The sequence below is a fragment of the Centroberyx affinis genome, unplaced genomic scaffold, assembly GCF_046629955.1.
Source record: "Centroberyx affinis isolate AG114_WGS23_722 - 3 ecotype Tasmania unplaced genomic scaffold, CSIRO-AGI_Caff_v1 ptg000522l_1, whole genome shotgun sequence".
NCBI lineage: Eukaryota > Metazoa > Chordata > Actinopteri > Beryciformes > Berycidae > Centroberyx > Centroberyx affinis.
The window spans coordinates 214,396-230,029 of NW_027279171.1; the positions used below are offsets into that span (position 1 = coordinate 214,396).

General features: G+C 43.5%; 1 protein-coding gene across 1 annotated transcript; it reads left to right on the forward strand.

The window, feature by feature from the left end:
• The first annotated feature begins 12,694 nt into the window (after window positions 1-12,694).
• Window positions 12,695-15,079, forward strand: lrrn2 (leucine rich repeat neuronal 2). Its single transcript, XM_071517824.1, has one exon. It carries the CDS (start codon window positions 12,695-12,697, stop codon window positions 15,077-15,079), a length of 2,385 nt encoding a protein of 794 aa, XP_071373925.1.
• Window positions 15,080-15,634: the final 555 nt, after the last annotated feature.

Sequence of the window (15,634 nt, forward strand, 5' to 3'; positions counted from 1 at the left end):
AAATTGCATTATATTCAGGTTTGCATGTTGTGATGAAGGTTAGCTAGACCAGGAGCTCAGCCAATAAATTAAACTTTGCTCTCATCTGATGTCATGCACTCTATCCAAAATCTGCTCTGAATGTCCACACATAATAACCATATTTCAGAACTTGTTATTTGATAAGCACATGCAGCGCGTGAAAAATACCATCCGACTGCATGAGAGTTTCAAAATGATTCATTCAAACCATACTGAAGTCTAAATGTTGTCATTGTTTTATTTGGTTGGTTTATTTGATCATCATTCATATTGCACTGCATTAATGGCCAGTATCTGGTGGTTAGTCTTTTCACAGTGTCTCCTAGAAAGCAGCTTCCTTCCAAATAACTTCCTTCCAGTATGAATAGTTTCAGTGGTACAGTAAACGTCTCAGGTAGGTTTATGGTTTTCATCTGTGGCCATTTTGAAGGGGCCATTTTGTGCTCTGAGGAGACGTTCTGTTTCATTCATTTCATGAGGATAAATGGTTTGAATGGAGCTCAAAAGGAAGAAGTGAGTGAGTGAATGTTTGGCCAAGATTGCCACATATATTCAGGTGTGTGCCGTCTTGGTCAATATACAGTCATATGTAGGCTACATGATGTGGAAAGATTGTATTGTCAGAACGTGATCATAGTGTTAGATACACTACCAAGTCTGACCAGCAGAGAGAGTCAATAGGCCATGTAGAGTCCAGGGTCCTTTTGTGTAAATAGTCCAAGAATGAGTGCTTTCATTTTATAATCCTAGATCATTTAAGCATCCAAGTTCCCCTTCTAGCAATGTCATCGACCCTTTGAAACGGTTAAGCTATAGCTTGCAAGCAAAATTGCCCAGAACTCTTAACTCCTGAAATGTTGTTTGTTGTGTAGGACAAAATGGTTGCAATGGTTGCCTCTGGATCTTTTTTGCTGTAGCCCTAAATTACATTCAACTTATTGAACCACACTCTAAACTCCCCCCCCCCCCCTCTCTCACCATGGCAACCATGAAGAGGAAACGTACATATAAATACAAACCTGTTGCCATCTTCCACACAACAGATGAGCATGCACACACGCACACACGCACACACACACACACTCTCTCTCTCTCTCTCTCTCTCTCTCTCTCTCTCTCTCCCTCTCTCTCTCTCTGTCTGCTGGTTAATTGGAACATGTTAAGATGAATATATACACACATACACATTATGAAAATGCTGTGTATACAAGTTGTCTATTAGTGAGAGAGGATGATCTATAGGAATACGCCCACCTGCTCCTGTAAACAATAAAGAGACATATATACTCCTAAATAATAGCAAAGCTCTTTCAGTACAGTAGAGCTTTAATTGGGTCTAACTCATCATGGAGGCAGGTGTGACGATGTGGTAAATCTCTTTGTTGTTCACTGTGTGATTTGTCTTGATCTGCTATGTATGTGATGTATGCTATGCTGAGTGTGTATTCAAGGAAGAGAGAGTGAATACCGAGAGCAAGCCATCATTAGTGCTTTCCTCTGCCGTTTGAGTCAGAGCAGCATGTCATACATACATGATGTCATGCACATAACATAAGAACATGTCATCAAAGGGTGAATATTCTGCAAAAGTGTGTAGCACTTATTACTGCTGTGGAAGAACACAGACAAGCTTTAAGTGTTATACAATTCTCAGTGTGTGCAATGTCTATTTCAGTCTGTTTATCTCTCTATCTCTGTCCGTGTGCCTCTCTGTCGGTTTGTCCGTGTCTCTCTCTCTCTCTCTCTCTCTCTCTCTCTCTCTCTCTCTCCCTCTCTCTCTCTCCCTCTCTCTCTCTCTCTATGCAGGCTTCTCAACGACCCGTTGCTATTAGATACTGCTGGGCTTGTCGCCATGGCAGCAAATCTCAATCATTTCTCTCAGCCATGTTTCAGTGCACACACACACACACACACACACACACACACACACACACATTTAGCAGTGACGTGGGAGGGTTGTATAAGTCCTTGAGCCTTCCCCGGTCCAGCTGGGGAACAGTCCACCTGTGAACAGAATTCAAATGCAGGAGTTTTCACCTCTTCAGAGAGAGAGAGAGGGAATACAGTAGCATACCACATTTTATCATTCAGATGTAACCTATTATAAAATATCATGCGCCATCATGCACCATCATGCATCATGTGGCCTATGTGCACCTGTGTCTGTGTGTGTGTGTGTGTGTGTGAGTGTGTGTGAGTGTGTGTGTGTGTGTGTCCCTGCCCTAGAATCTTTGTCTGATACATGAATCACATTCCCAAAATTGGCAGAGCAACATGCTTCTGTTCAGATGTAACTAAGAGTCAAGTTACTCATAATATCAGTGAATGTGATTCAAATGTGATGAAAACACACACTCAGTAATTACATACTGTATCTGTGTCACATAGTGCCAGAACAGTGCCAGACTATATACTGCTTATACAATATTGACCACCAAGCTGCTAGGACGACACACGTTCAGTCTACTTCTTATCCTTGAAATATGTCGGATCGATGAGTGGATTCCACCTGTATGAAGTGAAACACATACAGTATATATTTATCTTTCCTATGAAAAAGTACTAATAACGAAAGAATTTCACACAAAACCAGAGTTGAATTTTGCGATCTTTTTTAGATGTAACAAGTGACGTCAGCTTGTGGAGGATGAAATGAACACACACAGAAGAGGTGCGACGGAGAGAAAGGGAAACTGAGGAAGAGATAGGAGGGGAGGCAGAGCTGGTTTTCTTTCTCCAATAAAAGCGACAACCCCCCAGTGTTGCTATGGCGACCTCCTCTCTCCCTTCCTTTCAGCGAGCTACCACTTATCCTTGCTGCCTTTCAGTCAGCAGGGCATGTGGGTGTGGGAGTGTGTGCTTTTGTGTGTTGGATCCTGAATGAATCAACCAAATGAAGGGGAAAGCCATTAGAGAGCCAGATCGCATACAATCAGACTGCTTAACACACACACACACACACACACACACACACTAATATGAGCCCCTAAGCAGAAAAAATGCTTTATGCTTTCAAGTCAACTGACTGTTGGCTTTCTGAGTGCCGCTTCTCCATTTTCCTCAATTCCTTCTCTCTTTTTTACCCTTCCACCTTCCATATATTCGGCAGCAGTGGCTCCTTCCATCCCTTCCTTCCTTCACAACCACTCTGGATGATATTCAGTTACACATGCGCACACACACACACACACACACACACACACAAAAATACAAGGAAATGATGGAGGGGAATATGAGTGTCTCCATTTAATCCTCCTAACCTACTACACGTTTAATACCAAGAAATATAATTTAAGAGTTTACAATAACCTAGTTCAGACAAACCAACTTCATTCATGAGTGTTCAGCAAATTAATTTCCTTCCAGAGGAGCAGCTGAGGGTAGTGATCAGAAAAGTGGAAGGTGATCCCCAGTACCACAGCATCTCCAAAACACTGCTTCTTCAGTTGAGCTCTCTTTTTTAAGATTTTTGACACTTTTGCCTTAATTTGATAATTCACAGCAGAAAGAGACAGGGGTGACATGACTGTGACAAGGGTCGCGGGTCAGATTTGGACCCAGGATGCTGCGGTTACATGCACCTTGTCCAAATGATCCATCAGGATGCGCCCCAGTTGAGCTCTTGCCAGCATTTGTTGGGTGGTAAAATATATTTTAAAATATATTTACTTGATGTTTGCCTTGGCATTCAACAGCATTAGAGGAATGGCTGAGGGCACAAGCATGGTGACACATCGCTACCGAGAAAAAAGGCCTCACCATAGGGAGACTGGGCCTCATTACGGCTCTGTAATGTTGTTCACACTGTCTTAATGTGCTCATACACACACACACACACACACACACACACACACACACACACACACACACACCGTGTTTTCACATACCACTCATGGTGCCAGCCTTTCTCATATTATGGAGGAACTCCTGAAAGCTGAGAGCCTCTGTGATTACAATACACCAGCACTGTGGTGTATTTTCATCATGACCAGAGGCTGTTTCAATACGCCTCTTTTCACAAGCACCTAATTTAATCAGGTCTCTTACTGCTGAATTAAACATTTATGTCCTTGTTCAAGTTTCTGTCAGACGCCAAATAGGTTGACCCCGTACGATTGTCACTGCTGCTGTCTGAATAGTTTAACAACATTTTTCTCTTTTCTGTATCATCATTTAATTAAATTCATATAATTTTCAATTATCAGTAAGAGTTGGACAAAAAGGGTGGTACGATGGAAGTAAAGTGAGTTATTGACAACTAATGAAGAAAAAAAAAGTAAACATCATACCAAAGACATTACTTAAAATACTGAAGTCATACATGAAGAAACAATGGTTCTTATTTTGCCTTTTTGTTCTTCCCTGACAAATTTACAAATTTCTAAATGTATCTCTTTTCATTAGCATTTTGAGATTTGTTTTGAAAGAAAATTGCATTAACCACCCCACTGGTATGTATATACTGTATTTACTGTAACACATATAATATCAGGTTGTCTGTCAAACACTGTGAATTACATATTTATGCTGTTGATACTATTGTTAATCAAGTGAATCTTCAGGCTGCTTTCAATTTTATTTACAAAATCACAAGCTGTTCAGCTTGTCTTAAATTAAGATAAACTAACTTAATTTTTTTCTCTAGATCAAGAAATACTGATGTCACTGATGTGTACATTTGTAACCTGAATATATAGTAGTTCAAATAGCACAAGTGTCAGATTACATATGGACATCTCAATGAAAAACTAATCCACGATGATCATTTGACAAAAACGTGAATAAAGTGTGAGGCTGACACTCATTGCTCTTCTCAGCTATGGTGATGTGATTTATTCACACGCTGCGGCTTTTGTCCCCAAACAACAGAAGTCTGTTAGCCGCTCTGCTTCTGAACCCATTACTGGACTTTCATGCATAAACCTCCAATCTACCTCCTTCAGTTTTACATTATACATGAGCTGTTATCAATGCTCAAGCTCCGAGCTGTTTTCTGCAGACGAAACAGAATTAGATAACGCTTTTATTTTTACAGTAAGAAACCTGCATGGAATAAATTACTGAAAAACCAAAGCAGATTCACTTGTTCCCATTTCAGATTCATAATCTGCACAAATATACCTGCTGTATTTACATTGTTTTCTATTTTGGATCTTCTTTGTTGCTTGTTGGTCCAGACTTGAGGTTCTTACTTTGTAATTACTTTTTAACTGTTTGACATTTTCTATAATTTAGTGTTTCAAAGATAAAGACTTTTTAGGTGTGCCCTTGTACACGGGCATACATATGGATGAGAGCTTCACTCTCAGAGTGTCATTGTTTATGAATAAAGGTCATTAAATTATTGAAACCTGAAGTTATCTAAGCTCACAGGCTTCTGGTTGTGTGTGAAGAGCTGGTGCCAAAGCACACAGTGAAGCAGAATTTAGATCAGAAATAATGTTGGCGTTGTTGGTTTGTTAGGATTTATAGCCAAGACAATTCCACATTAGGACCCAACAGAATTTAAATATTTAATTCAAACTGTAAATTTTATGGAAAGTTTCATATTCTGGGTGGAATTTGTTGTGATCAGCAATGGAGAAATTAAGATATTCTGAAATGTTTTAGTTTAAAACTCTGTGACGAGCAGCATTGAGACAGGTCTTCAATCTGCAGAGGATGGCAGAATATTCAATATTATAATGTCATCAGGGGCCAAAGCAAACTTACACAAGTGGTTTCCCATCAGCAGTGAGAGAGAGAGGCGATAGAAAGAGAGGAAAAGAGAGAGGGAATGTGATAAAGAAGAAAGGGGAGGGACAGAGATGAGAGGGACGGAAGCTCGGCTGCTGAACACACCTCACCTCCTCTTTAGCTAGAGGGAGAGAGGGAGGGAGAGAGAGAGAGGGAGAGAGAGAGGGAATGAGAGAGAGAGAGAGAGGGAGAGAGGGAATGAGAGAGAGAGAGAGACAGAGGGGGAGAGAGGGGAGGGAGGGAGAGAGAGAGAGGAAGAGAGAGAGGGAGCGAGAGAGGGACTCAGTCTGTGCCAGTTTCTCCTCAGCTCCAGAGATAGAGAGAGGGAGCGCTGGGGAAGTGATATTTCAGGAATCTTGAGAGATCCGCGAATGTGTCACCGAGAGGAAGAGGAGAGAAAGCATCCTGGCATGCCAAGCATTTGAAAAGGGAAGACTGACAACGGGTTAAGAAGCCAAGAAACAAGAGAGAGACAGAGAGAGAGAGAGAGAGAGAGAGACATGTAGTCAGCCCTTCCTTCACGGTAAGAAGCCTGAAATGTGTTGATAGGATTGTCAGATTGTCACACAGACAGGACACTGCAGCAGTCACACAGACTCACTCATGCACACATCAGTTACAGCCGTATCGATTCATAGGTGATGGTAGCAGGTGTGTGCGCTGGAAACGGAGAGGCACCGTGATCTCAGTTGACAGGGGGGGAATAAATCATAAGTTTGTGCGTGTGTGTGTGTGTGTGTGTGTGTGTGTGCTGGACGAGTCACAGCTGCAGGGCAATGCGTCTCTGTTTTTATTAGGATCAGCATCCAGCACCTCTATCTCTGTCACACCATTCCTCTCTCTCTCCATCCCTCCCTGTTGCAGTGTCCCTGTGTGTCGTAGTTGTACGGCACAAACAAACCTTATGCAGTGGAACGTCTCATGCCAGCATGCATTTCTCCTCCTTTCTTGTTTTTTTCCCTTCTATCTGTTAAAAAAAACAAATGTGGGTCTTAAAAGCTTTTCTCTGGCTCTCTCTATCTCTCTCTGTCTCTGTCTCTCCAGCTGAGAAAAACACTGTCAAATGGAACAGAAAGACAGAGAGCATGTTTGTCTAGTAGACTTTATTTAACTTGTACAGAGGTAAGAATTTGACTGGTCTGAAATAACATTGACGTATCACTCTGTTCACCCTTTTATTTCTCTCTCACCTCCCTACATCAGGGGTTCTGAAACTTTATCAAGCTAAGGACTCCCTGATAGACACCTATTGGACCATAAGGACCCCAATTTTAGATCAATGGTCAGTGTAATGTAGAATTGTAGAACAGATTTTTTTATTTTAGTTTATTTTTTTGCTTGTGCATTTTGCAAATGTTCAGTTTTCTAACATATTTGAGCCTGCTCCATACAGCGTTATGAGAAAAGACAATAATTTGACAAAATTCCAAAAGCAGTACTTAAAGCAAGGTTATCATTTTTCTATCCAGCAAGGGGTAGGCAAGTGTGTGTGCGTGTGTGTGTGTGTGTGTGTGTGTGTGTGTGTGTGTGTGTGTTACTGTGTCATTGTACAGTATTGGCTTGTTTTCCACTCTTGTAGTACCTGTTAAGTGTCTGTCACCTTCTCATCATACCAGACAGGCTTGGATTGAAGGAAAGAGAAAATCAGATGGCAAATATGTTGTATATGTTTCAAAATGAAATGTCACTTGAAGTCAAATCAAATGACAAATTGACAAAAATAGGTCAGGCAAAGGTGATTAAACTGATCAAATCTCTAATATATTGCATTATTTGTTGTTTGCTTATTGGTTAATATCTCAGTTCCCTGTAGGTATAAATACAGAGGGCAGCTTTAGCAAACATGCAGAGCACTGTGTGTGTGGGTGTATGTAGGAGGGAGGGAGGGCCCTTTATGTAAATGAGATCCATAATAATAATCCAACACTGGTGGTCAAAAAAAGAAAAGAAACAAAAATGCTCAGTTCAATCACAGACAGTTCAAGTATTGATCCAGAAGCTCGCACGACATCTGTTAGGCTTCAGGAAGGATATGAAAGTCAAACAGCTTGTATGCAAACTGTGCCGTGCAGCGCAGTGCCTTCTGATAGGTAGCTCTGGCAGTATGCTGAATTTAAAATGGTTTGTTGTAACTCAAAAGTCTGCATATTCTAAGTGCCAGGATTTTATACAGTGTTCCGAATTTAACTGAGTAGACTTTGGAAAAGTGCAAACCAGAAATTAGTAGCATATGAAAAATTGGCAGTTCTGTGCCAACAAATCACAAACCACAATGTGCTCCATTAAATACACATCTGTATTAGCACTTCAGTATGGTTTGAATAATAACAACTGAATCATGTAGACTGCTGATATTTTTCACCCAGCATGCTACAGTGTACAGTACGTGCGAATAGCAATGATGGCACTTGCGGTTGGGACTATGTATGTATTTGTTTGTTTTTGTAGAAAGCGACTATATGCACCAAAAATGTAGAAACTGCAGTGGCATTTCTCTGTCCACTAAATGCAATTAGTGCTTGCATTATAAGGTGCAGTAAGAATGAATAGTGCTTAGGCTATTCTTAGGATTGTGTATGTGAGTCTTTAGACACAGCGTGGGATAGTGGGATTAGGTTGGGGTGCGCATTAGGTTAGATTGATAAATGTACGTATTAATACGGCACACTGAGAACATTCAGTCCTACCCAGTCAAACAACAGAACAGCACAGCATCCAGTGTCCTGAGAGAGAAATGAGAAATGAGGGGAGACTGAGGAAGTGGAGCTGATTAGTGATGGGAAACAGCTGTGATAGATTGCTGGGCTGCGATCATTTGAATACTCTTCCCAGGTTTCTCCTTACCACCTTAAAAATCCAGCAGGAAGATGCAAGAGACGACAGTATATTCATGGCTACTGAGAATGGAGCTCATCCATTGTGAGACTCTGACTTGTAGGCTGTAGCCACATTTGGCTCACATGTCGTAAAGTTGCTGCACTCATGTGTCCCCAATTCTGGCTGACTTGACATGCAACTTCCTTTGAAAAGTCGAAAAGTCATCAGGTGAGGTTGTGCTTTATGGAAACTGTCAAAAGTCAAAACACCCCTAACACAAGACCATGAGGTGAGTTTAGAGACTTCTTCAACCCAGGCCCTGTATAGTATACATGCCCAGTCATGATATTTGCTTTTATTTTAACAAATAAAACCATATGCAACAGATAAATCCTGCCACTGTATACAAGTTGTTTAAAGAAAAAGGATAACATGAACCTCCCCTCACCCTCCTCCCTGAGCCGTTCACTGGAACATCAGGTTTTGGATTAGGCATAGTGTTTGTTTGTTGTCTTTTTGTAATTATTACTCATCTGTTCATGGCCTGGGTATTGTAGTGGGTAATATGTGCTGTGCAATAGCGAGCTCTCAAAGAAATCCCAGTCCGAGAGTCTGGAGAGTAAAAACAGCAACTGAGAGCAGTGGCATGACATAGCTGTAAAGCAATGAAACACACTGGGTTGAGTCATCCAGCTCTGTTTTACACTCCTATTCTGAACAGTTCAACCTACAATGGCAGTAGAAGTCCTTTGTATACACACATTAGCACACAGTGCTGCTTTTGTGAAAGGGCCAAAAACACACAATGAGCATAGGAACGCAAAAACGGGGGCCATCAAAATTAAATGAACATGATGAATCCATTATTGAGCAGGTTGCATATGAAAAGATAAGAGAGTGGAGATGAAAGAGAATGGCTGATAGAAGAGTAAGAAGAGCCCCAGGAGGAACGGTCTGCTCGTGCATTTCTCTGTTGTGGTCTGCCTCCCCACTCTCTCTCTCTCTGTCCCTCTCTCCCTCTCTCCCTCTCTCTTCAATTCTCTCATTTTTCTAAATTCCCTTTACAGCCCTGATATTAAATTGCCTCAGTGGCTGGTTAACATATACACATGCAATGCATGCACTTAGCACACACAAACATAAACACAAGCACACAGACATGTGAACACCTTGTGTACACTTCTTGCTGCCAACAGGTATAATTAAGCCCCATGAGAGTGTTTGAGTGCTAATAGCTTCAGTGCTTCCTCTCAGTAATTGCTCTAAATTGAATCTGTCAATTTTTTCCTCTTCCCTCATAGTAGAATAAACTTGGCAAGCATCTCTTCACACTCGTCTTTCTCCTCGCTCCTTCTCCCTCCAGAGAGTAAAGAACGCACAATTGTTGTTCTTCCTATTAGCCCCATGCAGAGCGCAGACCTCAAACTGGCTTCAGTGGCAGATGTAGATTTTTATCACAATTGTCAGGATCCGTCCTGACAATTGTGATAAAAATGTAGGAATTTTTAGGAAGGTGTAGGAATTTGCAGATGTCTGGAAGGGTGAAACTCCCTCTAATAACAATTTTGATAATAAACGTGTCGACCAATAGAGGATGTCATGTCAGTAAACGCAGGCAACAGTATGCAGGTGGAGGTGCAGTATGCAGCATTCCAACTGTCCGTTTCCTGAATCTACTGTTTTCCATCTGTGTTCCTGTTGTGTTGTTATCAAATGATGCAGTTTGGCCTACAACAAATTCTAAAGTCAATCTCAAAACACTGAGACAGAACTGGGATGGGAGATTTGTCTCCATGGCAACCATGTACTAAGCCTTGCAAGGCGTCTTGGTGTGTGTGTGTGTGTGTGTGTGTGTGTGTGTGTGTGTGTTGTGGCATGTTTTGGAACCTTATGTTGTTTCAAATTAAATGGCTCCAAACCAACAGGGGGCCCATAACACCCCCTGTGTTGTTGAAATTGTTTACTGACTATGTGGCGATTTTTATATTTTCACAAAGAAATGATAAAGGCAGCTACAACATGAGTGATGATATGGAAATAACAATGCTGTTTCTATCTGTCTCAAGGGATATTGGCACTTTTAATTACCACTCACTAATTTAATACTTAGCCTAGTATGTGTGGGTCTGCGCTAAGTAGATGGTATCTGCCATTTTGGATAGAAAACACAAAATATTCAGCAGGATATTGTAAAAGAAACTTGTGAAAGCTATTTCAGAAACTCAGGAAGTGAAATCCCAGATTGGCTCTGAGACGTTTCATACAGTGAGAAGTGGCAGCTGTGCCACCCACACCAGCGTCTGATGCCACCTGGCTAATTCTACCTCCCTTCGCCATGTTCTTGTGTGTGTGTGTGTGTGTGTGTGTGTGTGTGTGTGTGTGTGTGTGCACACGCGTGTGTGTGCGTGTGTTTGATGTATAGAAACTCTGTTGTTGGTGTAACATTGCAACTTTTTGTTGCCTAGATAAAGAAAATCAGTATTCAATATTCAGAAAATAATAATGATAATGATAATGGTAATAATAATAGTACTAATACATATCCATGTATTCAATCAAATCCAGTCGAAATGTTGCTTTATAATCAATTCTTCCCATAAAAAACCAGTGTGGTATTGATCAATTATACAATAATTATGTAATCAAACAAATCGTATCATCATCAAATCATCATATCAGAGGTGGATAACACCGACTAGCTGGTATCCCATTTTTACTGAAAGGCCCATATTGGCCCAATAGCATGCCAAACAATATACCATTGTAACCCCAGTGTGTGTGTGTGTGTGTGTGTGTGTGTTCAGGTAGCAACTTTATACATGCAACCTTCCATATTGCCTTAAGTGCTGCAGGATCCTTCTAATCAGAGTCAACCCTGATAATATAAAAGGACCCTGGAGTGCTATAGACTGTTGTGACTTTAACTGTTGCAGAATAGATCACATTTGTGGAAAAAGATGTTCTAACAGACAATGAATGAAATATTGTAATTAAATATCTGTATGCTACACAACTTCATCACTGCATATTTAGCTATTCCCCTCAGAAGTGCAGAAGGTTGAAAGTTACACCGGAGATTACAGATTACAGTAGACCACTGCCTTTCTCTCTCTCTTCCCCCTCTTCCCCCTTCTGTTTCTTTGTTTCTTTCTCTCACTTTTTCTTAGATTGTCTAAATGTGTTTGTCGCTACTCTGTGTGTATTTAAATATGCTGCTACTGTGTAGGCCAGGTCTCCTTTGGAAAACAGATCCTCCTCGCTACATGCTTTCTTCAATCTGTTCCCTCCTCTCTCCTGTTCTCCTCTAGACACTGTCCATCTTCTCCTCTCCACTCCTCCCCTGCTCCTCCTCAACTGCATCGCATTGTGTTGCTTTTATGAGTCTGCATAATACATTTCCATCCTTGATAACTCTATAAGACCTCACTAAAGCACCTATAGCAAAACTGAAGTGTTTTATAAATTCACACAGATTTGGGTTAGAGTGAGAACTGGATGAGGCATAATGCTGAAAAAAAGAGTGTTTTGTGTATTTGAGTGATATATTGACTTTTAATAGCTGAATGTATGAAATGGCAGATTTGACTTTTAGCCCTTATTAATCTTAGTATCTCTCTTTCTCTCTCTGATTTTCTCTGTCTCTCTCTCTCTTCTTGTGTTCCTGACACAGTGAGCCACCACACCGCGAGCCATGTGTCCTCCACCTGTGGCCAGGATGTAAGATCAATTGCGTGACAACAAAGGCCATCATCTAGCAGCAGCCGATGTGCAATTACTGTTCTACCACTGTAATTAAAGTCACTCATAAAAACCCACTTGGTATAAGAGAGCAAACCTCAACTACAAAGGGATGTCAGATTTTGTTTTTGTTCTGTCGAAAGCCACTGTAGAACGCTGAGACCAATCAAATCTCTCTTTTATCAGTTACCTTCTTATGAATGATGACGCTAAACCATCTTATGCAGTCTGTGCACACATCTAGAATCTACTGCTCTTGCACATGAATGACTTTACACACATCGCTGGCCCAAATGATTCATCTCAAGTCCTCATAACCAACTCTTGAGGCATCCTAACTTCCTTCCCTTGTCTGAGTCAACTCTTGTGAGCTGTGAGGATTATGAGGCCGACTTCAGTGCTTCTTCAGTCACAGTGGCTCCTGTGTGTGTTTGTTGGCGTGTGTGTGCCCAGCGTTGTGGTGATACACTCACTACCATGGCATGTCTCCTGCCCAGTACAGTGCGTGTGTCAGATCAAGCCATGGTTCTCTCCTGAGTCTGTCTACCATGAAGCTCCTACTGTGGACTGCAATGACCTGCTGCTGACCGAGCTTCCCTTGCCCCTACCGCAGAACACACACACCCTGCGCCTGCAGAGCAACCTTTTGTCTGAGCTGGAGAGTGTGGTGCTACACAGCCTCCCCAACCTCACCGAGCTAGACCTTTCCCAGAATCGTTTCAGCAGTGTCAGGACAATAACACAGATGTCCTCCCTACCCTCCCTGCTGTCCCTGCACCTGGAAGAAAACCAGCTCAATCACCTCCCCGAGGCCTCTTTCTCCTCCCTGCCAGCTTTGCAGGAGCTCTTTCTTAGCCACAACAACTTACACTCGCTAGCACCAGGAGCCTTCATTGGTCTGGACTCCCTACTGCGCCTGCATATCAACAACAATAGACTCACCACCATCGACCCCCGATGGTTCAGAGCCCTGCCTCGCCTGGAGGTTCTGATGCTGGGGGGAAACCCTGTGGAGGCCCTTCCTGAGCGGGGCTTCCAGGCCCTAAGATCTCTCCGTAGCCTTGTGCTCGGCGGTATGGGTCTGAGGGGCCTGGCTGAAAAAGCACTGGAAGGGTTGGATGGCCTGGAGAGCCTCTCCTTCTACGATAACATGCTGACCAAAGTCCCCACTCAGGCCCTGAGGAGAGTGCCGGGCCTTAAGTTCCTTGATCTTAATAAGAACCAGATCAAACTGGTTGAGACGGGAGACTTCCGAGACATGGTCCATCTGAAGGAACTAGGCCTGAACAACATGGAGGAGCTGGTGTCCATTGAGAGAGCTGCCCTAGATAACCTGCCAGAGCTCACCAAGCTCGAGATCACCAACAACCCCCGTCTGTCCTACATCCATCCCCAGGCTTTCCTTCAGCTGGGCCGGCTGGAGAGTCTCATGCTCAACTCCAACTCTCTGAGCGCTCTGCACCAACACACACTGCTCTCCTTGCCAAGTCTTCAGGAGGTCAGCTTACACTCCAACCCACTCCGCTGTGACTGCCTGTTTCACTGGGCAGCAGAGGTGGCCTCTCACCCGCGCACTGATACAGACACACACACAGTCACACGGACGGACACACAAACCCCTCGGGTGGTGCGCTTCATCCAGCCCCAGGCTACCCTGTGCTCTGAACCTCCAGAACTGAGAGCTCGCAGGGTGAAAGAGGTGTCCACCAGGGAGATGTCAGCCTCCTGCCTCCCCATGATCCCGCGTGGTCCCCTCCCCTCCTATGTAGGGGTGAGAGAAGGGGGCAGTCTGGCTTTGCACTGCCGCGCTCTGGCAGAGCCACAGCCCAAACTCTATTGGGTGACTCCCTCTGGGCTAAGACTGGGTCCCGCACCCGGCCATGCATCCAACCACACACCAGACCCTGCTCCCTACCTCGGTGTGACAGACTCCAAAGGATCCAACCACACATCCGCCTCCAGGCTCTCTCCCACCCAGGCTCAAGATGATACGCCACATACCCGCTCCAACCACTACCGGCTGCTGCCTGAGGGAACTCTAGAGATCAGCATGGTGAGCCCCAGTGAGGCGGGACTGTATACCTGTATAGCTGAGAATGCACTGGGAGCAGACACACACAGCGTTACCGTGGGCTTGCATGGGAGAGAAAAGAAAAGGAAGAGGGGGGCGGCTGCTAACCTGAGGGGAAATCCAATCTTCAGAGCGGAGGCCAGCTTGGAGGTGAGGGAGGTCGGACAACACTACGCTGTTCTGTCCTGGCAGAGTGGGCACAACCTCCCCTCCACTCGTCTATCCTGGCAAGCCATACACTCGAATGCTCATACGCCCACATACACCACGCGCATCCTGGCTGGTACACAGAGCTTCAACCTGACCCACCTGCAGGCAGAGACATTTTACCGTGTCTGCCTACATTTAGGGATCAGTAAGGGTGCCAAGCACGCGAGCAGGAGAGCGAGAGAGAGCAGAAAGCCTCCGTGTGTTTCATTCAGGACAAAGGACGCCCCTGAGCCACCGCCCAGCCTGCAGCTAAGCCCAGAGTTGACCTCCACAGCTCTCACACTGCTATTCCTTGCTCTCATACTGCTGGCACTGGCAGGCCAGGGTTGGGACACGGAGCCTGGGGAGGGGGACGGGAAGCACCACGGCACCCTCCTCCAGGAGATCAAAAGTCACGAGGCTCAGATAACCAATAAAAAGACAGGTGGCAGCAGTGAACATCAGCCAACGCAGAGTGAGAAACTGTCATTACACCGGGACTGCTGAGATAATTACATTTGTGAATATTCAAAAGCAGACAAAAATACTGAGACAAACACATACACACTCACACTGCCAAATATACACTTGGTGAATCACAATTAGCAGAGAGAGAGCGGTAATACATTAGAGCAGCGGTGTAAGAAAAGATTTGTATTTATTTTATATACCTTATAAAGTATATATTGACATTGTTGCTGTGTTAAGATGTATGTAAAGAATACCTAAACCCCAACCAGGGAAACAAAAATGGACAATCAACCTGTCGTCATATTCCCGCCGCACAGTGAGTGAACAAAGGAGAGAGAACTGAGGAGTCTGAGCCACTGACGACCACTGGACTGAAACTGGGCAACACCTGACTCAATCCAGGGACAGATATTTACAGTGTTTACTGTATAGAGGAAAGTGGCTCAGACCACCAGGGCATTTCTCATGTTTCCTGTCCATGCACCTCCTTTGCTCTTCCACAGATTCAACCATACCTAATCCAAACAGATGAAACCTTCCCTTGAGTGTGCTATTGAATGACATTCCTGCTTGTTTGGGCTCTGTAAGTAA